Source organism: Aquarana catesbeiana, unplaced genomic scaffold (assembly GCF_042186555.1).
Source record: "Aquarana catesbeiana isolate 2022-GZ unplaced genomic scaffold, ASM4218655v1 unanchor225, whole genome shotgun sequence".
Classification (NCBI taxonomy): domain Eukaryota; kingdom Metazoa; phylum Chordata; class Amphibia; order Anura; family Ranidae; genus Aquarana; species Aquarana catesbeiana.
The window spans coordinates 1861674-1886022 of NW_027362652.1; the positions used below are offsets into that span (position 1 = coordinate 1861674).

At 44.3% G+C, this 24349-nt stretch overlaps 1 protein-coding gene across 1 annotated transcript in view; it reads right to left on the reverse strand.

Moving 5' to 3' along the window:
• Positions 1-255: 255 nt before the first annotated feature.
• LOC141121581 (uncharacterized) overlaps positions 256-24349 on the reverse strand; it is a 111907-nt gene continuing 87813 nt past the window's right edge. The window contains 7 exon segments of the mRNA XM_073611215.1: positions 256-4524; positions 8308-8446; positions 8806-9012; positions 9093-9320; positions 9410-9507; positions 9624-9747; positions 9834-9867. Of these exon segments, the coding sequence (XP_073467316.1) occupies positions 3638-4524; positions 8308-8446; positions 8806-9012; positions 9093-9320; positions 9410-9507; positions 9624-9747; positions 9834-9867 (1717 nt within the window). The 3' untranslated portion in view covers positions 256-3637.

The window sequence follows — 24349 nt, forward strand, 5'->3', positions numbered from 1 at the left end:
CATGGCTGCACTAGTAAGGCTGCACTGACAAGGCTGCACTGACATGGCTGCACTAGCAAGGCTGCACTGACATGGCTGCACTGGCAAGGCTGCACTGACATGGCTGCACTGGCAAGGCTGCACTGACATGGCTGCACTGGCAAGGCTGCACTAGCAAGGCTGCACTGACATGGCTGCACTGACAAGGCTGCACTGACAAGGCTGCAATGATGGGCATTTAAATGTAAGTTTTTTTCCCTTCAACTTCCCTCCTAAAAGTTTTTTTTCATTAAAATTCCCTCCTAAATTGAGGTGCGTGTTATACGCCGGTGCGTGTTATACGCCGATAAATACGGTAATTATTTTCCCCACTCTTACCCCACTCTTTCCCCACTTACTGTGCTGTCCTAACTCTTAGCTGACAGGTAGCGAACAAAACTGACAAAACCAGCGTTATGTTTCATTCCATACCTGAATTTACTTCTGTGAATAGTTCTGTAATACTGCAATACAATCACATAAACTGTGGTTACAATATGCTTTTACACAAGTCTCTTTTACATGCATACAATGAACACATTTCCTTTGCAGACAGCACACCTTCAAATCCCACAGCAAATACATAGCATTTCAATCCAGATACAGTGCACCCGGAAAGTATTCACAGCGCTTCACTTTTTCCACATTTTGTTATGTTACAGAATACAAAATGGATTCAATTCATTATTTTCCTCAAGATTCTACAAACAATACCCCATAATGACAATGTGAAAGAAGTTTGTTTGAAATCTTTGCAATTTATTTAAAATAAAAAAACGGAAAAAAAAAAAATCACATGTACATAAGTATTCACAGCCTTTGCTCAATACTTTGTTGAAGCACCTTTGGCACCAATTACAGCTTCAAGTCTTTTTGAGCAGGATGCTACAAGCTTGGTCCACCTATGTTTGGGCAGTTTCTCTCATTCTTCTTTGCAGGACCTCTCGAGCTCCATCGGGTTGGATGGGGAGTGTCAGTGCACAGCCATTTTCAGATCTCTCCAGAGATGTTCAATTGGGTTCAAGTCTGGGCTCTGGCTGGGCCACTCACAGAGTTGTCCTGTAGCCACTCTTTTGTTATCTGTTTTTGGCTGTGTGCTTAGAGTCGTTGTCTTGTTGGAAGATGAACCTTCGCCCCAGTCTGAGGTCCAGAGTGCTCTGCAGCAGGTTTTCATCAAGGATATCTCTTTACATTGCTGCATTCATCTTTCCCTCGATGCTGCCTAGTCTCCCAGTTCCTGCCACTGAAAAACATCCCCACAGCATGATGCTGCCACCACCATGCTTCACTGTAGGGACAGTATAGGCCAGCTGATGAGCAGTGCCTGGTGCCCTACAGACATGACACTTGCCATTCAGGCCAAAGAGTTCAATCTTTGTTTCATCTGACTAGAGAATTTGTTTCTCATGGTATGAGAATTCTTCAGGTGCCTTTTGGCAAACTCCAGGTAAGCTGTCATGTGCCTTTTACTGAGGAGTGGCTTCTGTCTGGCCACTCTACCATACAGGCCTAATTAGTGGAGTGCTTCCAGAAGGTTGTTCTTCTGGAAGGTTCTCATCATTCCGCAGAGAAACGCTGGAGCTCTGTCAGAGTGACCATCGGGTTCTTGGTCACCTCCCTGACTAAGGCCCTTCTCCCCCGATCGCTCAGTTTGCCCGGGCAGCCCACTCTAGGAAGAGTCCTGGTGGTTCCAAACTTCTTCCAATTACAGATGATGGAGGCCACTGTGCTCATTGGGACCTTCAGTGCTGCAGAAATGTTTTTTTACCCTTCTGCAGATCTGTGCCTCAATACAATCCTGTCTCAGAGGTCTACAGACAATTCCTTGGACTTCATGGCTTGGGTTGTGGTCTGACATACACTGATAACTGTGGGACCTTATATAGACAGGTGTGTGCCTTTCCAAATCACGTCCAATCAACTGACTCTACCACAGGTGGACTCCAATCAAGTTGTAGAAACACCTCAAGGATGATCAGTGGAAACAGGATACACCTAAACTTAATTTGGAGTGTCATGGCAAAGGCTGTGAATACTTATGTACATGTGATTTTTTTTCCATTTTTTTATTTTTAATAAATTTGAAAAGATTTCAAACAAACTTCTTTTGCGTTGTAATTATGGGGTATTGTTTGTAGAATTTTTTGGAAAATAATGAATTTAATCCATTTTGGAATAAGGCTGTAACATAACAAAATGTGGAAAAAGTGAATACTTTCCAGATACACTGTATGTCATAAACTTCAACAAATGATAAGTAGACTTACAAGCATATGTGTATCAAAGGGAAAAGGAGAAGAGCTTCATTGATGTGCTCGGCAAAACGGTTCTGACTGATGTGAGGGCGAAACTTTATTAACAAATACAAAGCACTTCCTGTTTCTGAAAAGAATACACTGCAATTGCAGTGAACATCCATTAGATGGCTCTCTAATCAACACAATAATGTGAGAGACAGTACAACTACATTTGGCTACAAGATGGGGCTAATGTTTATGATTCTCAATTCCATTTAATAGCCAAAATTTGTATTTTAAGTTTTAGAGCGGAGTTCCACCCAAAAATGGAACTCCCGCTGATCGGATTCCCCCCCCCCTCCGGTGTCACATTTGGCCCCCTTAAGGGGGGAGCAGATACCTGTATAATCCAGGTATTTGCTCCCACTTCCGGGCATAGATCACTGCAGGCTCCACGGTGATCTATGCCATGTCCGGCCCCTCCTCACAGCAGGGACCAGTGAGGACGCGTAGCGCGACTCGCGCATGCGCAGTAGGGAACCAGGCTGTGAGGCCGCAAGGCTTCACTTCCTGATTCCCTTACTGAAGATGGCGGCGCCTGCATCCGGGAGCCGATGGACAGATCGGCTTCGGTTGAGGACATCACGGGCGCCCTGGACAGGCAAGTGTCCATATTTTAAAAGTCAGCAGCTGCAGTATTTGTAGCTGCTAACTTAAAAAAAAAAGAAATTTTCGGCGGAACTCTGCTTTAAGTCAATGGTTGGTTTAATCTTGTTGGCCTAATTAACGTATGTACTTCAATGTCTACTGTACTCCTAAGTGCATGAGTATGCGCTCAAACCATATCTGACACAGTAAACGAATGGGTTAATAAACAGAAAATTTGTTGGACGAGTGTGAAAAGCATTTGCCCAGTTGCGATAAATTTTGGCCAGAACTTAACACCATGATTTTTTATGATTGTCAGCTCCATCTAGTGGCTAAAGCTTACAAAAGGGATGACAAGCAATGACTCCATTTTTATCTTTCTACTGCTATCAATGGTCATCATGGTACACAACTTCATCCATGTCTCTGGTGAACTCTGACCTTCTTATGAACTGTTTCTTACATGATGAAGATCAGCCATGGAGTATATCTGAGGTGTATATCAGGGTGTGCTTCTTCCCCACATGAAAGCTGTGATGTCCAGCAACATTCATATAGAAGACATTTCCAATTGAGTGGGATCTCTGATGTTCTGGAAGATAGGACTTCAGAGAGTAACGATTCCCTTACTTAGGACAGGAAAGTGGCTTCTCCTCCGTGTGAGACCTCAAAAGTGTAAAAAGATATCACTTCTGTGAAAAACATTTCCTGCACTCAAGACAGGAATACAGCTTCTATCTCTTGTGCAATCTCTGATGTATGTAAAGATTAGACTTCTGTGAAAAACTTTTTCCACATTCAGGACAGGAATACGGCTTCTCTCCCGTGTGACATCTCTGATGTCTGTAAAGAGTGGACATCTGTGAAAAACATTGCCCGCACTCAGGGCAGGAATATGGCTTTTCTTCTGCGTGAGACCTCTGATGTCTGACAAGTACTGATTTTAGTACAAAACATTTGCCGCACTCAGGACAGGAATACGGCTTTTCTCCCGTGTGCAATCTCTGATGCATGTTAAGACTGAATTTTTCTAAAAAATGTTTCCCACACTCAGGACAGGAATACGGCTTCTCACCTGTGTGCAATATCTGATGTTTGTTAAGACTGTACTTATGTGAAAAACATTTGCCACACTCAGGGCAAGAATATGGTTTCACCCCCATGTGAGAGCTCTGATGTGAGACAAAATCAGATTTTTGTACAAAACATTTTCCGCACTCAGTACAGGAATACGGCTTCTCCCCTGTGTGCATTCTCCGATGTCTGGATAGATTGGACTTCTGTGAAAAACATTTCCCGCATTCAAGACAGGAAAATGGTTTTTCCCCTGTGTGCAATATCTGATGTATGGAAAGATTGTACTTCTTTGAAAAACATTTCCCACACTCAGTACAGGAAAACCTCTTCTCTGTTGGAAGGACGGCACCGTCCCTCACAGTCTGAGGTTCCTCAGGATAAGAGGAATTCGATGGTCCATCTACACTGTGTGGTGCCGGATGGGCATTTGAGGTAGCCGGGTTTTCTCCTGGACTATACTGCGTGGTGTCTTCGTCTAATTCTTTACAGTCTGGAGACAAAGTGAGACAATCCTCTGAGGTTTTCCTCATCTCCCGTCCATCTACTAAAATAGAAATAAAAAGATTATTACTAGACATGAGCAGATTGGTTCCCCTAAACCAGGACTCCGCCCACATCAGGCAGCTTTGTCTCTGAGGATCTTACAATTCCACCCTCAAGGTAACTAGTAAATGGGTCCTCTGATCTCCTACCAGTTTATTTCTTTATTCATGGACCTTAGTCAGAGAGTGAGGAAACAACGAGAAATGTCTTTTTTAGGAGTGGGAGTGATGAGGGGATTGTTGGACGAGTGTCCCCACCCCCTCTATCACTCATTGCCATCTTCCCAACACAATAAGTCCTGCACTTCCTTATTTAGTCCATGATTTAGTCATGAATAACAGTGGGGCTGAGCCCCACCAGAGGTCAAAGAGTGAGGATGGGGGGAGAACAACCAAGATGAAGACTGGACTGATCCTGAAGACCACCATTATTGGTTTATCGACTCCTCCCACATTAGCACTTTCTGTTTAAGATTCCAAAGTTGGGGGAGGTTATCACATTTATTATCAACATGTAAAAGTCTGTGCTCCAATCAAATCATCAGATATAAAATGTCCAGGTGGTAGGAAATGGGTGTAACTAAAGAGAATACATATTATGTTTATATATAGTAGAGGGTAGAGAGCGGAAGTCAGGACTATGTAATGCACACTTTATTATTTAAGATACAACAGTTAGGACTATACAGTATAAGAATTATGTAATGTATAACAGAGTATATAGTGCAGAAGTCAGGAGTATGTAACGTACAATATCGAATATATAATGCAGGGGTCAGAAATATGTAATGTGCAATATAAAAATTATAGTGTAAGAGTCAGGAATCGTGTTACTGGTTATCAGTAATCAGTGGTAACAAATGTTTAAGTAACTGAAATAAGCTGCAGAGGTCCCACACCACTGCCTCCCATCTCCTGAGACTGCACTTGACAGTGACTTGGGTCTGAGACTATACAGACATATCCCTCCACACGGCACAGCCAGTAAAAACCTGATAAGTAACTCTGGTAGAATTGCTCTGTCAGAAATTTTAATAGACCCGGGGATGGGGCAGAAGACCCAAGGCACATGTCCCAGCTGCTTAGATCGAGTGACGCCTATGGTGAAAATCAACATTTTGGCACCAGCTGAACCCCAGAATCTACATAAATATTGTGATATACCTAACCAGGACAGGGGCTTTTGGAGAGGACTACGAGCAAGCCTCTTACCCACTGACTATGGGCCTAGGCATTTAAGGGAACACTACTCTTTAGGAGGTGTATGCCTGAGGGATCATTGAAGTGGTCTTGTTTCTGATTCAGATTCATGTCTCCCTCAAAACACACAGACTCTGGGAACTGGAGGTTTCATGTCCATATTTGGGTTCTCAAACCAGCAATGACTGTAGATTTGAATGTAATCCGTTCAAGCCAATGGGGTCCCCTGCCATAATGTGTTTATTGTAGGTAGGTCTCCTGCTATTGACTGTTTAATACGGTGTTATGTGTTGTCTGCTAAGCATATCTCTCCCATTGTTAATTGGGTCACCTATTGTCTGATTAATCACAACATTGTCTGTGTGGGCATTGAATTACCTAGGCTGGTTTAGGTGACTAGTTAATTAGCTCAAGTTAATTATGTTTCTGGTTACAGTTTGTATTGTTAGGCTAATATGATCAGGAGGGGACTTTGTTTTTGATTCACGGCATATTTTATATTACATGTAATAGTCTATCATTGTATTTAAATAGGAAGTTAATTGTAGCGCACTAATACCTTTGGTGATCAGGAGGGGACTGTTCTCCTGTGGGGTATAAAATATGTGTCTGAGTTTTAATAAAGCGTTACAGTTTCATACAAGCTATCTGTCGGCTAGTCTTGTATGGTCAGCTATAATATCTGGTATCTATGTCCAGAATGGAGGAAACGATGATGAGTCACCTGCCAAAGTGTTGGCACAGGGCCCAAGTGCCACCAGCCCGTGCCATTGACTTTCAGCAATTCCAGAGACTGGGGATATAATAGACTTTTCTGAAGAGGAAAAACAACCTGACAAACCTCCAGCAGAAGATCTGGAACCAGGGCCAAACATCACTGAGCTTGGCCCAGCACCAACAGCAGCTTCAGTCTCCCTGAAAGATGAGGCAGCCGGCCTTTCTCCTACACCATTGACAGGGACATGGGATTTCCTGCCAGCAGCATCTGTAGAGTTACAAGAAACTTCTCCAGCTGAAGTTCTGACAAGGGTCCAAGACTTCTGTCCCACACCTGAGGCAGTTCCGGAGGCCCAGGTAAGAAGGTGGAGGTCACTCCCCAGCAGCAAATCAGGATCCAGGGGGAGAAGGGAGAGGAGGTGTTCATCCTCCCTCCCCAATGGTAGTGTAGTGACGTAAGAGCAAAGGAAGCAGTCCTCTCTCCAGAGCGGGAGTCCAGGAGTCTGAGAGATGGAGCAACCGGCTCATATCCCAAATGACAGATACACAATTCGGAAGAGAATGTGGTCATCCTTCCTCCCCAGCGAGAGATCCACAGTCTGGGAGTGGAAGAAGTCAGCCTCCTTCCCCAACAGTTAGCCAGAGTGGATTATGTGGGGTCCCCAGCAGAAGTTCTGGCAACAGGGGCAGCACCGGCAACAACTGCGGAGTTACAGAGAGCCGGGGCAGTAGGCCCCTCTCCCCAGCGACAAGCTGATGTAGTAAAGCCTCTACACTCAGCTGAAGCGCTGATAGGCGGACAAAGAGTCAACGACCTCTGCCCCACACCTATTGATGACAACGATTCCCTGCGGCCAAGAGTGGAAATCAAGTTTACCACCTGTGTGGGTTTACTCTGCCCGACTAAATCAGGTCCAGACCAGGTGGAGGTCTGGGACCTTTGTTAGTTCAATTTTGATAGGGGAGAAATGTGACATACCTAACCAGGACAGGCGCCTTTGGAGAGGTCTAGGAGAAAGCCTCCTACCTACTGACTATGGGTCTTGGCATTTAAAGGAACACTACTCTTTGGGAGGTGTATGCCTGGGGGATCAGTGGAGTGGTCTTGTTTCTGATTCAGATGTCTCCCCAAAACACACAGACTCTGGGAACTGGAGGTTTCATGTCCATATTTGTGGCCTCTATGCCTCAAACCAGCAATGACTGTAGATGTTAATGTAATCTGCTCAAACCACTGGGTCCCCTGCCATAATGTGTTTTTTTTTTGTAAGTAGGTCTCCTGCTATTGTCTGTTTAATAAGGTGTTATGTGTTTTCTGCTAAGCATATCTCTCCGATTTGTTAATTGGGTCACCTATTGTCTGATTAATCACAACATTTTTTGGGTGGGCATTGAGTCACCTAGGCTGGTTGAAATGACTAGTTAATTAGCTCAAGTTAAATATGTTTCTGGTTACAGTTTGTATTGTTAGGGTAATATGATCAGGAGGGGACTATTCTCCTGTGGGGTATAAAATATGTGTCTGATTTTCAATAAAGGGTTCCAGTTTCATACAAGCTGTTTGTTAGTCTTGTATGGTCAGCTATAATATCTGGTATCTATGTTCAGACTGGAGGAAGCGGTATACTGATGGAAGCACGAAAGCTGGGTGCTGGGACAGTGCCTTCACAAATATAGTATAGATACTGTACATAAATTGTGTCTGCAGCACACAGAAGGAAGATTATCAGATCGAAATACAGGAGTACGGGACGGGGAACACAGCTCAGGAAAGTGACCAGGGTATTACAGGCTGATATCACCCATTCCTTGCTCTACTATAGACCAATTGGTAAGCAGAGAGGGTGGAGGAATATATTTAGACCCACCTGTGCTGATCTCTGTAGGAGTGTCCTCCTCTATAAATGTCCCCATTATTCCATCCTCCTCCATAGACTGATCATCATCCCTCACATACGTCTCTTCTTCTGATTTAACCTCAACTTTTATATTTATCAATTCTTCACCCTAAACCAAGAAAAGAATGCAAAATATAATCTGTAAAATATAAGCTCATATACAAAATACACACATTGGGGGTTATTTACTAAAGGCAAATCCACTTTGCACTACAAGTGCAGTCACTGTAGATCTGAGGGGAACATGCAAGGAAATAAAAAAAAAACAGTATTTTAGCTTGTACATGATTGGATGATAAAATCAGCAGAGCTTCCTCTCATTTCAGATCTTCCCCTCAGATCTACAGCGACTGCACTTTCAAGTTTACTCGCAGTGCACTTGTTGTGCAGTGTGGATTTGCCTTTAGTAAATCAACCCCATAGTCTCTACAAGTCCATGTTAAAGATGCACGGACATTTTCCACCAACCTTGGAACGTTGAGGGATGGTGTGATCTTTCTGTGTGGAATCCCAGGAATGCAGAGGACGAGGACATCTCTCTGGTGGGTTCCTGGTATTAGATTGATCTATCATATCCTTGTGTCCTTCTGAAAACTCCTCCATCACACCATACTCCTCATCATCCTCTGTATACTCTTCTTTAACAACAATATTATAATCCCCGAGGCTTCCGCTCTGAAAGATATAATAAAACATTAATTGTAAGAAACAAGCGGTGTAAAAATCAGAACTACCAATAATAGACTATCATCTACCTGATGATGATGAGGGACGTTGTGATCTTCCTGTGTGGAATCCCGGGAATACAGAGGACGGGGACATCTCTCTGGTGGGTTTTTGTAGCTGGATGACTCCACCATGGTGTCCTGGTACAGATCTTTGTGTCCTTTTAGAAACTCTGACTCCTCAATCCCCCCATCCTCACCATCCTCCTTTTTTATCCCTTCTTCAACATCAACTTTAGAATCTCTCAGGTTTCCACTCTGAATATATAATAACAATGACATTAATTGTAACAATGCAGATAATGTACAGATCCTAATGATACTATCAGTGATTGTTCCTCATCTACCTGATGATGATGAGGGATGGTGTGATCATCCTGTGTGGAATCCCGGGAATACAGAGGACGGGGACATCTCTCTGGTGGGTTCCCATTACTGGATCCATCTGTAGGAAACACACACACTGACTGAATACATTGTTTCTACGTGTTTATCAGATGATGAGGGATCTAGGTGGACCCTCCGTACTGCTCTCTCCTTTACAATAAAGTCTCCTCTTACCCGGTGATGTGAGGGGCGGCTGATTGTCCATCATGACCTCCTTGTAGAGATCCTTGTGTCCTTCTAAATACTCCCACTCCTCCATGGAGAAATAGACAGTGACATCCTGACACCTTATAGGAACCTGACACACACAATGATACAGTCACCATCCAGACACATCCCTTGTCTGTTACTGGATAATGTCCCAGAATTCCCAGCACCGCTCACCTCTCCTGTCAGCAGCTCAGTGATCTTGTGACTTCTAGAATCTTCTTTTTATTTCTCTATTCTACCAGGGAATGAGGTGGGGGCAATGTGATGGTCATATGATCACCAGACTTCACAGAAGGAAAACTGTAGATTTAAACACAAATACTAAGATCAAATGACATTCCCAGAATCCTTCTCACCTCACAGTTCAGGTCTCCATTTTATTAAAGCCCCACTTCAGGCTGAGATATCATTTACCCACAAAGGACCACCACACCCTGTAGGTTAATAGCTTGTCACGAGGAATTCTGGCTTCATTACGCACAACACAGGACCAGCTGACCTGCTTTGGCATTAGGTGGAGGAGCTGTGAGGTCAGTGTGATGTCATAGTATTCTCTGATTCTGAATGGAGGAACATTAGGAGGAGGAGCTGTGCGGTCAGTGTGATGTCATAGGATTAACAAATTCTGAATGGAGGAACATTGGAAGGAGGAAATGCGAGGTTAATGTGATGTCATAGGATTCTCTGACTCTGGGTAGAAGGACTTTTGAGAAAGAAGCTTTGAGGTCAGTGTGGTGTCATAGGATTCTCTAACTCCAGTTGGGAGACATTGGGAGAAGGAGCTGTGAGGTCAGTGCAGGGGCGGATTGACCATTCGGGCCCTCAGCCAGTCAGTAGAGGGCCCCATGAGAGGCTCCACACATGTCATTATGTCATACAACAGCGTATTTAGGTCTGTCTGAATAATGTGTCCGCCTGAAACCCAGACACACTATTCAGACAGTAATGTGGCTCTGTGCAGGGCCTAGCAGGAGGATAAGCGGAGCCTGGGGTGGAAGTGGATGAGGAGGCGGGAGAAACATATGCCAAATGAGCAAGGGATTGCCGGTGAAAGTGAGGGAAGCAGAGCAGGAGGCGGGGGTGGCCTCTGAACCTGGAAGTAGGTCATGTGTGGTAATAGAGCAGGTTGGAGTCCCGCGAGGCTTTGATCGTGATAGTTAGTGATGGAGCCAGCGAGCAGCACGAAGGTGAGAGGAGTCCATAATATTATGTGGCATGACTGGGCACGGACTCCTTCACCACGACTGATGTAGTGATCAGGGAACCCTGGAATCTCCTGGTGTAGTATGGGGCGGGGGGGAGAGGAACCCCCCTTCTTGCTCTCATCCCCTTCACTCTCTTACACACCCTTCTCTCTCTTTCTCACCACCTCTCTCTCACCCCTCCCCTCTTTCTCACCCCCTTCTCCCTCTCTCACACACACACACACGTCTTTTTTCTCTCACCACCTTTCTTTCACCCCCTCTCCCCCCTCCCCAAATCTTTCTCTTTCTCACCCTCTACTCTCTCACCTCCCCTCACACCACCCCCCACACTCACCCCCTTCTCTCTCACACCCTTTTCTTTCTCTCACTCCCTCTCTCATATCCTCTCTCTCTCACACCCTTCTCTCTGTTACCCCCTCTCCCTCTCTCATCACCTCCGGTTTCTCTCACCCCCTTCCCTCTTTCTCTCTCACTCCCTCTCTCCTCCTCTCTCACACACTTTTCTCTTTCTCTCATACCCTTCTCTCTCAGCCCCTCTCTCTTTCTCACCACCTTTCTTTCAACCCTCTTCCTCTCTCACTCATCCCTTCCCCTCTCATCTCTTCTCCTCTCCCAATTCCCCCTCTCACACCCCCCTCACCTATCCCCTTCTCTCTCTCTCACCCGTTTCTCCCTCTCAGCCCCTCTCTCACACACAACCTTCTCTCTCTTATCTCTCTCTCACACACACCTTTCTCTTTCTCTTTCATCCCTTCCCCTCTCTCTCGCATCCCCTCTAATCTTTCTCTCACCCCCTTCTCTCTCTTTCAGCCCCTTCTCTCTCATACCCTCCCCTCTTTCTCTCTCACCCCTCTCTCTCACCCCTTCTCTAACACACACCCTTTTTTCTTGTTCTCAGCCCCTCTCTCTTTCTCACCACCTTTCTTTCACCCCCTTCCCTCTTTTTCTCTCACCCCCTTTCACTCTCATCCCCTTCTTTCTCGCTCACCTCCTCTCCCTCTTTCATCCCCTCCCTCTCTCTTATCCCCTCCCCTCTCTCAGTTCCCCCTCGCTCACTCCTCTCTCACCCCCTCTCTCACACCCTTTTCTCTCTCTCACCCCCCCTCTCTCTCAGCACCTCTCTTATCCCCCTCTCTCTCACACACCTTTCTCTATCTTTCTAAGCCCCTGTCTGTCTTCCTCAGCCCCTCTCTGTTTCTCACCATCTCTCACCCCCTCCCCTCTTTCTCTCTCACCCCCTTTCACTCCTCCTCTCTCTGACCCCCTCTCCCTCTCTCATCCCCTTCTCTCTCCCTCTCACACCCATTTCTCTCTCTCGCCCCCCTTCACACCCTTCTCACTCTCTCACTCCCTTCTTTCTCTCTGCCATCTCCTCTCTCTCTCACACCTTTCTATTTCTCAGCCCCCTTGTCTCTAACACCCTTCTCTCCCACACCCCCATCTCCCGCCCCCTCTCTTTTTTATCCCCTTCTCTCTCTCATCCTACCTCTCTCTCACACACCCTTCTCTCTCTCTCAGCCCCTTCTCTCTCTCAGCCCCCTCTCTCTCTCACCTCCTTCTCTCTCTCAGCCCCTTCTCTCTCTCAGCCCCCTCTCTCACTCCCTTCTCTCTCTCACCCCCTTCACCTCCCTCTCTCCACCTCTTTCCCTGCTCCCTCTCTCCCTTTTTCCCCATTTCTCTACCACTTTTCCATCTCCCCATCTTTCTGTCTCTTTCCTTATCCTATCCCCCCTCTCCCCTTGGCTCCATCCCTCCACCACTCTTAGTTTCTAAGAGGAGTTTCTGTCATATTTCAGGTTCTCAGTAAAAAAATGTGTTGTCATTCGATTTTCCATGTTTTCGCATGGGGGGTTGGCAAGCCTGTCAGGAAGGAGCTGATTGAGAGCCAAGTGACTGTATAAGGCAATTAACAATCATTGGGCATCCTTACTGTACTATGTAGGCAGCAGGTGCCACCTAGAGCCCCTGAAAACCACAACCAATGTTTGCTGCTGTGCGCTATGGGTGCCGCATTGCTTTCTCTGGTATTAGGCCCCGAATTATGATCTTGCACACAGGCCCGGTGCTTTCATAAAATGCCCTGGTTGCTATATAAAGATGGCTGCCATGCAGCAGCCATCTTTAAAACTAGAAATGCTCAGCGGCTTATACGAAAAGAGCCAAGAGATTCTACGCAGGCTATGCTCCAGTAGATTTTTAAATGGTCCCTTTATGCAGGTAGGGCTGCTTGAGTGTGCGCAGGAAAAAAGGGGGCCTCCATGATCTTCCATTGCCCAGGGGCCCCATGAGCTGTCAGTCCGCCCCTGGTTCAGTGTGATGTCATAGGATTTTCTGACTCTGAATGGAGGGACATTGGGAGGAGGAGCTGTGAGTTCAGTGCAGGGGTGGATTGACCATTTGGGCCCTCAGGCAGAAAGTAGAGGGCCCCATGAGAGGCTCCACACATGTCATACAGCAGCATATTTAGATCTGTCTTAATAATGTGTCAGCCTGAAACCCGAACACATTATTCAGACAGGAATGTAGCTCAGTGCGGGGTCCAGCAGGTGGATGAGCGGAGCCTGGGGTGCGAGTGGATGAGGAGGCAGGAGAAACATATGCCGAATGAGCAAGGGACTGCCGGTGACAGTGAGGGAAGCGGAGCAGAAGGTGGCAGCAGCTTGGAAGTAGGTCACGTGTGGTAACAAAGCAGGGCGGAGTCCCTGTGAGGTCAATGTGATGACATAGAATTTTCTGACTCCCGATGGAGGGACATTGGAAGGAGCGGATGTGAGGTCAGTGTGATGTGATAGGATTCTCTGACTCTGGTTGGAGGGACATTGGTTGGAGGAGCTGTGAGGTCAGTGTGATGTCATAGTGTTCTCTGACTCCAGATGGTCCTAAACTGAAAAGTGAATGTCGTCTTTGGGCATTGCCAGGACTCATCATATTTCTAGGATCTCTGTATAATCTGGAGCCTTTACTAATCATATTTTAGGATGAATAGCTGAGACGGGGATCATTATGGAAAAATCACTTTTTAGGACATTTACTGCAAATGACATTTTTCCTCTTTCTTCCCATTTGAATGTTATAAAATAAAGACATACAAATTCCAATCCCCCCGCCACTAATAAAAGTCATATAATCCATTAGTATAGACTGATGAGTTGAAAAGGTGATTGGTGGGAAAGGTGACAAATCTCCAAAATGAAGAGAATGTTCCGGCCCCATAAGTGGGGAAATGTTTTGCCCCTGAAGGGGTTAATCTAGGTTTCCACACTATATATGTGTGTATCATCATCTGCTGGAGATAAAAGACATCACAGTGACTATGGAGGAAGAGGACGGACATGACGGGGGGTTACTGGGTGTAAATAGAAAATAAGATCTTATTACCTCCTCTACTGCCACTTCCAGCAATGTCTCCTCTCTACTTCCTCCCGACTCACCTCTCACCCAGAACTTCTTATTTATACCTGACATCACTTCCTGTCTTCCATAGAGACTTCCTGTATGGATAGAATTAAGATCACCACCTTGTGGAGCTCAGAGGAACTGCAGTCCAAAAAACATCTTGTGAACAATGGCCATGTGCTGTGTGTGTATGTACTGTATATCCTTATAGATGGGGTCATCTCCACTCCCTTTCTCAGCCAGGGTTCCTCCAAAAGGTTTCTAGGGGTTCATCGAGCAATGAACAATTTCTCTCAGTAACAATGATTTCATGACGATGTAAAAATGTTCTTCTCCCACTGGTTTCTAGGGGTTCATCGAGCAATGAACAATTTCTCTCAGTAACAATGATTTCATGACGATGTAAGAATGTTCTTCTCCCACTGATTACTGATATAAGGGAATCCTTCTCCTTTTGGTCACCAATAAATAGACCATGTGGAATGAGCTCTGGGTTTGGACTAAACCCAAGTCTGTATAGAATTTGACTTGTTTTGGGGGGGGTAATCAGCAACTGAGCTAAATGAGTATTCAGTCAGTCAAGTCAATCCTCCAGTTGCAGTATTACTACCGCTGCTAAATGTGTCAGTTTCCCACTATAGGGGGTCAGTGGCAGCAGGTACCCTAACAGCTGGTGATATATACCCCCCCCTCACTGGTCATGGGGCCCGGAGATTCCAGGCTGACATGTGAATGTAAACAGAATGTAGAAAATGAATTGTGTGAGACCCAATAAACATAATTATACTAGACCCTTTAGGTGTGGTATTATTTTTAAGAGAGAATGCTATGCAAAAAAAAAGAAGGTCGGGGGATCCCAAAATCCATAGCAAATCCTCATCTGAGCATGAATCCTGACTGTCCAGGAAGGGGTGGGGGTGGGGAGTGAACATGCCCCCTCCTGACCCATACCAGGCCACGTGCCCTTAACAGGGAGAGTATCTTGCCAAGTCCATTTACTTCTGGTTGGAAAGTTGAACAAGTACAATGTATGAGCTCGTATCAGGGAACATGAGGAATCTGTACAACATATGGCATCAGGAAATGTATATCTGTCTGCAGAACACAAGGGAGATATTGGAGCTCTAAATCATGATAACTAATGATGAGTCCTGGGTTTGGTTTGATGTTGAACCCGAACCTCATTGAAATCAATAGGAGCCGAATCTGTCAAATTACAAATGCCCTTTTTCTGGCCTAATAGGCAAGGGGGTGTCAAAAAGAGCATGGGGGTTGGGCACTGCCCTGGGAAACATGTTCCAATGCGGCCGGGAGCAGTTATTTTTTAGCATTGGCATTTAAAAAATAAAAAACAAGGGTTTTAAATTACTGGCAAATGACATTTCCCTCCCGGTTTCTTGTTTTAAGGCAAAAAACAGCACACAGACCGCAGAGGTCCTCCAAAATACATAATGGACCCCTAATGGTCTGGTATTTATTGTGGGGGAATTTGGGGGGGGGGGGTCTGTGTGCTGTTTGTTTTGTAAGGAAGCTAGCAATTACGTTTTATTTGCCGGCAATTTAAACTAGGTCATCTTTGTACTTTGTAAATGTCACTTTATCATTATGGCGGCACACACTGGGCTGTGACTCTGCCTCCACAACCTGATAGGATTAGTTAGCTTTAAATCTTAAAAGGAGAGATCCTGCAGCATTCTCTTTTTTTTCTTCATCTGACAGGATGGATGGATATGCGTAAAAACCCTTACTGCACTTCGCCCCACCAGGTTCAGTCTCTCCTGGATGGAAGTCCTCTCCTGTACAGTCTCTAAAAGAGCTTTATGGAAGGAACCCCAATCTGGTGGTCTTGGGGTAATGCAAAAAATGATTGATGAACTGGTGCAGACAAGCCTTAAATAGGCTTACACTCTTGCAGTGGCCTCCTAAAATCGTACTTTCCTCCTACACATGGTTTTTCCTTCTCCTCTGGGCTCTGTAGTTCCATGGACGCCAGGATCTGTTCAAAGATGGCAGCTGCTCATTTCTGTCGCTTCCACGCCTGCGCAACAGAAAGTGATGTCACTGTGAATCCTTTTTCCCTTCTCCATGATGGAGCCGGATGTCCGCAGCTCGCTACTGCGCATACGTGATGACGTCATTTCCGCTGCGATGGCGGCAGCATTTTTAGAAAAAGATGCAATGTGTCAGTGTATTGCTGGCTGTCTGAATAGGAATGAACAAGTCCTTGCTGCTCCTGGCTCCACTACTACTACTGCTGCTCCAGGTATTTAAAATATGCTAATTCTCTTTTCTTTATCTGTATTTGGCTGAAGTAATTCTCTACATGCTTGCATGCAGGAGCTTTTAACCCTTTGTTTCTACTGATCACTGTAGGTGAAATATTCTTCATGATCACTGCTCATGGAGGCCACTGCCCAAGCAGACCACCCTCAGCATGTCAGGTAAGGGGTCTTCTTGATTAGGTAAATAGTGAAGATTAGAAAAAGAGAACACAGACACTAACATTATGGCATTTGAACAGCCCTGCCAGATCAAGATCATCAAATCCAAGATGCAGGGAGCTTTCAAGTCATGCATCTACATCAGCACATGGGTGATCTAGAAGGAGCTGGTCCAGGTCCTCTTCTCGCCACCGACATTCCCACCCCAGGAGATCCCCTTCATCTCATCATCATGTCGCAGGCAGCAGTCATCGCACCCATCCTGCAGCAAATGTCTGTTGGGTTTGTGGAGCACCAGCTCTTCCAGACAAACTAGCATGCCGCACATGCTTCAATGAGGCAACCAAGGAGAAGGAGTCAGATGCCAGAGAGGTAACAGACCTCATCAGGGAATCGGTGTGAGAAACAATCCTAGAAGCATCCCGAGCCAGACACTCTGCATCTTCTCACCCTGCACCGCGACAGATTCCTTGACAGTGAAGACTTGGAACTCTCAGCAGGATTCGATTTCACATTACTCGAACCATTACCCAGATCAGTCAATAGAGCGATTGGCTGGCAGGAAGCAAAAGAAGCACCACACAAAATTAGGAAATATTTCCCTAACCTAAAATAAGAACCGTAATCCTTTCCGTTTATTGATGAGTTAGAGGACCTCATTAAAGATGAGTGGCAAAAACCAGACAAAAAGACTAGCCTCTATAATAGGTTAGCAAAATTATATCCGCTAAAAGAATCCAATGTGAATCCACTGATCTATGCACCAGTCGTTGATGTCTCCCTAATGTGGCTAGCCAGACATGTAACTTTGCCTATAGAAGAAGCTGTGACCTTCAGGGATGTGCTCGACCTAAAGATTGTACTTGACCTGAAAAGGCGCATACTCAGCTGCAGGCGGCGCTTGCAGACCAGCTATCGCCTCAGTGGTGGTTGGAAAAGCAATTTCTAGATGGACCTTCGGTATTGAGAAGTCACTGCGGGAAGGAGCAGACCAGGAAAAAACATATCCTCTCTTAAGCTGGCTGGTGATTTTGTGGCAGAAGCTTCAATGGACATCATTAGATCATCTGTCAGGGCAATGTTGGCTTCTGTAATATCCAGAAGGGCTTTGTGACTGAAGCCCTGGATAGCTGATGCTGCATCAAAAACCAATTGGTGCAAAATACCTTAAGATGAGATCAATCTATTTGGGCCGAAACTAGATTGCGCCATATCAAAGCGTGAAAAGCGGCAAGTGGGGTCTGATTCCCTCAGACAGAAGACCAAAACCTCAAAAAAGGCCAATCTTTCAAGCACAACCTTCCTGAAAGATACAGGGAAGCAAAATCTTATAGACCTAGAAATGAGTTCAAGAGGAACTGGAGAAATACCCAGTCTTCCTTTCTCAGGCTGCAAAAATCAAAACCCTCCTCCAAAATGGATCAGCAGAAGTCCTTTTGAAGGTACGCCATACAACCTGTAAAGGTGGGAGCCAGACTCAAATCATTTGCGCAGGTTTGGGCGGATCACATAAAAGAGCCTTGGACAATTTCCACCATTCAATTCAGACATAAATGGAAATTCAAGACCAGACTTCCAAAAGATCATTTCCAATCAAACAGATTACCATTAACAATGGAAAAAAGAAGACTGTTGCTGAAATATGTGTTGGATCTACTCCAAAAACAGACAATCATAGAACGAGCCAGAGAGGAATGGGATTTTATTCTCCATCATTCCTTGTGAAAAAGAAAATGGGAGACCTTCGACCGGCCCTGGATTTGAAAAATCTCAACAAAAAGATTCAGGTCAAAGCCTTCAAAATGGAGAGTCTTCAAATGATTCTACTCGCAATAAATTTAGGAGACTGGATGCTGTCCATAGATTTATAGGATGCTTATCTTCACGTCCCTATACATCTCACCTTCCAGAGATTTCTCAGTTTTGTGGTAGACAACCAACACTTCCAGTTCCAAAGCTTGCCATTCAGAATCTCCACAGCTCTCAGAACTTTTACAAAGATCCTATTACCAGTAATTGCCTTCTTGAGGGAGAAAGGATTGAGAATCCACCATTATCTGGATGACATCCTTCTTCTGGCCGACAGTCAACAAAGCCTCATCTGACATAGAAAAATACTCATTACAACGCTTCAACACTTTGTTTGGGTAAAAAAATTGGAAAAAAAAGCAATCTTCAGCCCTCCCAAAAAAATGACTTTCCTGGGTGCAGAGTTGAACACAGAGGCAAATATAATAGAAATTCCTCAGGAGAAAGTAGACCGTCTAATCCAAAAAATAAGCGACTACTAACAGCTAATTCTCTACCAGCCAGAGTCTGTATGCGCACACTGGGTTCCATGACTGACACTTTTCCTATGGTCCAATGGGCCCAGTGCCACTAGAGTACTGCAAAATTCCTTTATAATGCAGTGGGATGGAGCATCAATGCTTCAGCGGATCTTCATTCACAGGGTATGTTCACAACCTCAAGAGACAGCGACATATAGTTCCTTCGCAACTGGAGATAGTCACATTGGATGCCAGTCAGGAAGGATGGGGAGCTCACTATCAAGACCAAGCAGCCCAGGGACCATGGGAATTCCAATCACATGGAGTGGTTTCGAATATACTGGAACTCAGAAGACTCTTCCAGGCACTTCTGACGTTTGCTCCATCCCTGAGAGTGAAGAGCATCCTGTTACGCTTGGACAACAAAGTAGCGGTAGCCTACATCTAGAAACAGGGGAACCAGGAATGGTACACTTTTAAAGGCAGTTTGTCCTATCCTAGATTGGGCTTAAATACACCTAGCAGATTTGAGAGCCATATATGTCCCAGAAACACAGAACCTTTTAGCCGACAGCCTAAGCAGGAACTTTGTGTCAAACAACGTTCCTGAGTCAGCAAGCCTTTTCCCTCCTGACCAAGACTTGGGGAACTCCAGAGATCAACCTGGCAGCAACACTAGCGAATACCAAGCGTCAGAGATACATAGCAAGAGCCTTTTACCCCTCAGCCGAGGTAATAGACTGCCTTCACCATCCGTGGGATTTCCAGCTGGGGTATATCTTTCCCCCAACACCTCTGATTGCAAGGTTCCTATACAGACTCAGGAGGTCAGCATCGACAGTGATAGCGGTAATTCCCTTTTGGCCAAGAAGACCATGGTTCAAGACCCTTCTAAAACTGAGCATAGGGAACACGTTGCTTCTTCCAGTTACACCGGACCTTATCTCTTAAGGCCGATTCCTACACTCAGCTCCGGAGAGGCTACACTTGATTGCTTGCAAATTGAGAGGAGTAGTCTTCTAGAAAAAGGTTGTTCTTGGGAGGTGATATCTACCTTGCTACGAGCCAGAAAAAACACTAACAACATATACAGAAGAATATGGGAAAAATGTATCTCATTTTCTCAAGAAAAGACGTGGAATCCATTGTCTCCAGAAATATCACAAGCCCTGGATTTTCCTCAATCAGGTCTAAAGAAAGGCTTAAGTTCAAGCACACTGAAAGTTCAGGTGTCTGCCTTATCTGCCAAAACCGCCTTGCACCCCCTTGTCATTTAATTCATGAGAGCAAGCTTGAAGATCAGACCTCCAAGAAAACCAACATTTCCCACATGGGAACTGGTGGTAGTTCTAGAGGCACTTTCACGTCTCCCTTTTCACCCAGCTGATTCGATTTCCTTATGGGACTTGGCGTTAAAAATTACTTTCCTCATCGCTTTAACCCAAGAAGGGTTTCCGAGATGCAAGCATTACTTATAAATGAGCCATACTTGGTCTTTTACCCAGATAGGGTGGTTCTAAGACCATCGGAGTGCTTTATTTCCAAAGTATTGTCTGCCTTTCACTTTAAATTAAGACATAAGCCTACCAACCTTCCTCGACAATCAAGGCGAGCCACATCCTTGGACAAAAAATCTACTATCAATGCTTATCTTTCAGCCACAGGCTCCTTCAGAAAGACGGACAACCTCTTTTATTATGCCTCATGGTCTCAGGAAGGGTCAAAAAGCGTCAACACACACGATCCCATCATGGCTATTAAAAAAAAGGCATACTCCGTTCAGCAACTCCCGATACCCGATGGCCTCAAGGCTTACTCTAGGGCAGTGGCAACCTCCAGGGCAGCATATTGCAGAGTATCTCCAGAAACGATATGCAAAGCGGCAACCTGGTTCATCGAGAAGCACATTTATGGCACATTATAAAGTGGATTTTGCTCAGTTAACAACTGTGGAATTCGGAAGAAAGGTTATTCAAGCCAGATCTTCAGTTCCATGTTAATAAATTATACTTTCTAGCACTCACCTGACTGGCGAGTTATTTCCCAGTGTATGCTGCCATGACGCGTCAGAAAAATGGAAAATTGTATATTCACCTTTTCGTAATTTTCCTTTTCTGACGCATTTTCATGGCAGCACAAAGATCCCGCCCTTTCTTAGGTGATAGATACAGAGAATGCTGCGGGGTCTCTCCTTCTAAGATTTATAGCTAACCAATCCTATCAGGCTGTGGGGGCGGAGTCACAACCCGTGTGTGCTGCCATGAAGACGTGTCAGGAAAGGAAAATTACAGAAAGGCGAGTATACAATTTTTCTTTTTTGCTGCAGCACCTCCTACAGCAACAAATAATTCATAGACACACACAAGTCAAGAAAATGCATACCAGACTCTTTTAGACTGCAAAAACAGCTCCGGCAGTGAAAGTGTTAATGGGCTAAACATTAGAGCTCCCCCTAGCTGCAGCCTGGTAATAACATTGCTAGGAGGTCTATTCATTTAGCAGCTACATACTTCACACCCTTAAATCTGAATTCCATTATATGAATGGAAAATGAATGAAATAGTATATTTAATCATAGACACAAAGATCATCATAATCCCGCCCCACAGAGCCCCTTTTACCAAGTCCTGTCCCCATGGAATCCTGCTCTTCCAAGTCCCTCCCCCACAAGCTCTGCCCTCCAAAGTCCCCCCCCAAGCCATTCCTTCCCATGTCCTGCCTCCACGGAGCTCTGCTCTCCTACGTCCCGCCCTCACAGAGCCATGCCCTCCCAAGTCCCGATTTTTCCTTATGGAGGAACTCCCTTGATAAACCCCTCCTAAACCTGGCTGTGTAATGTTCATTGGCACACTGTAGACTTATATGACACTCATTATGAATTAATTCCTATTTTTCTTAATTATTCTTCAGAGATCATGCGACAGGCAGTGGGGCCGAGTTGTATCACCTTCTTAGAACCGGCTTTAACCCCCTTGAACCCTGCACTAATCTGCTGAAACCACATACATTGCATGCACTTGCTAGGCGGTCACAGAGCAGCCTCATTCTCTTCAATGGTTCACATTCAGCAGGTGCTACACCCACCAAAAAGTGCGAAACCAGAGTGGGGTTCACTTTTAATATTCATACTAGACCCTCATCCAGCATTAAGTCTAATATGAATATAAAGGGGAATTCTGCTCCCTTACAGCCATAGCAGACCCTACTTCCAATCATGCAGTCTGCCAGGCCAAGAAAGGAGGGGCAGCAAATGTACACCCCTCCCCTTCCTGAACTGTACCTGGTCACGTGCCCTCACCCTATGTTGATGGAATCACGGGCCTCATCCCCACAACCCTGGGCTGGTGGCTGTGGGGAGGGACTTATTGGAATCTGGACGCACCCTTTAACCTAATGGGGCCCCAAGAGATCCATCTCCCCTCCCCTATGTGAATTAGAACTGGGTACAGGATACTCTACATTGTAAATACTGAGAATCACATCACAAAGCCACCGCGATCTTTAGGAGCAGGAGAATACATTTTGGTGTTGTTTTTTGATGATAATTTATGGTAAGGGCTCATTTACACTTGCTTCGGCTTAAAAAAAGCCTTCAACAAGGCTTCGGACAGGCTTTGCTAAAGTTCTCTGAACGCTAGTCAAAGCTCCTGTCACTAAATAAAATGATTAGTGTACAGTCTAGACATGTACAATTCGTTTAGTTCCGAATTCGTTTTTTAATGAATTTTGACAAATTCGTAATTAACGAAATTTCCGAATTTCCAAATTTTTCAATTTCTGGAATTTCGGAATTTTCGAATTTCAGAATTTCGAATTTCAGAATTTTCAAAAATTTGAAATTTCTGAATTTCGGAAATTCTGAGTTTTGGAAATTCTGAAGTTCGGAAATTCAAAATTAGAAAATTCGAAATTAGGAAATTCGACTATTCGAAATTTCATAAGTTTGAAAACTCAAAAATTCAAAAATTTGGAAATTTGAAAATCCAAAAATAAGAATGAAAATCTGAAAATTCAAAGGAATGAAAATCTGAAATAATAACTAATAATAAATATTAAATTATAGGTATTGGAATTTCCTTTCAAATTTGGCTTTTAGTGAACGTAACGAGTACGAATTTATCCGAAGTTACGAATTATCTGAAATAATGAATGCTGTATCTAAGCTAATGGAACGTAACAATCTAATAATAATGAATAACAATAATAATAATAAAACCTTTTATTATTTATTATTAATTTGTTCCATTCTATTTGTTTAGATGCGGCATTCGTTATTTCGGATAATTCGTAACTTCAGATAAATTTGTATTTGTTACGTTCACAAACAGCCAAATTTGAAAGGAAATTTCAATACCTATAATTTAATAGTTAGTCATTATTAGTTAGTTATTATTTCGAATTTTACTGATTTTCTTTTCTTTTCTGATTTCTTTTTTTCAGATTTTTGAATTTTCGGATTTTCACATTTTTGAGTTTCTGAATTTTCGCATTTCCGAAAATCCCAAAATTCAGAATTTCGGAAATTCGAAAATTCGAAATTCAGAAATTTGAAAATTCTGAAATCTGAAACTAGGAAATTTGAAAATTCGGAAATCCGAAATTTGGAAACCTGAAAATTCGAAATTCGGAAATGTGAAAATCCGAATTTTTGGATTTCTGAATTCCGAATTTCCGGATTTTCAAATTTCCGAAAAAAGCAAAAAAAGAATGATACGAAAACTAACAAATTTTTTGTCAGTGCGCATGTCTAGTAAAGTCCTGTTTACACCTTGCTTTTGCTTTGCTTCAAAAATTATACCCCATGTAGCTTTAGTTGTGCTTCAAAGCGTCTTCAAAGCCTTCATAGAAGTCTATGGCAAAGCTCGCTTGAAGCCCCACTGCTAACCATTTTATTTAGAGACGAGCTTTGACTGGCTTTCAGAGAGCTTTAACAAAGCGTGTCCAAAGCCATGTTTTGAAGCAAGTGTAAACTAACCCTAATGGTAAGAAATCTAAAGCTACATTTTATTTGAAAAACATTTTTTTTACTATTTTTGGGGGGTTTTCCTTTTAATAATAATAATAAAAAAAATCAGGCAATATCCGTTACCATTTAGGACTAAAAGAAACCCAATTTGTCCTGGACAAAACATGGTATACTGTATCCCACCTGGATACACAAAGTAATTATAAAGATGTAATATACAGATTTACTAACACATGGCAAAGTTGCGAAATTGTGTTCAGGTATTAACATTTGTTTTACCCTCTGTCATTAGGTGTTAATGTCTCTAAACCCCCAGTAAGGTGGGTCCCCCTGCACAGCCCAGTAATAGTGGGTTCCTCCGCACACCACTGGTAATGGTGGGCCCCCCTGCACACCCCTGAACCATACCAGC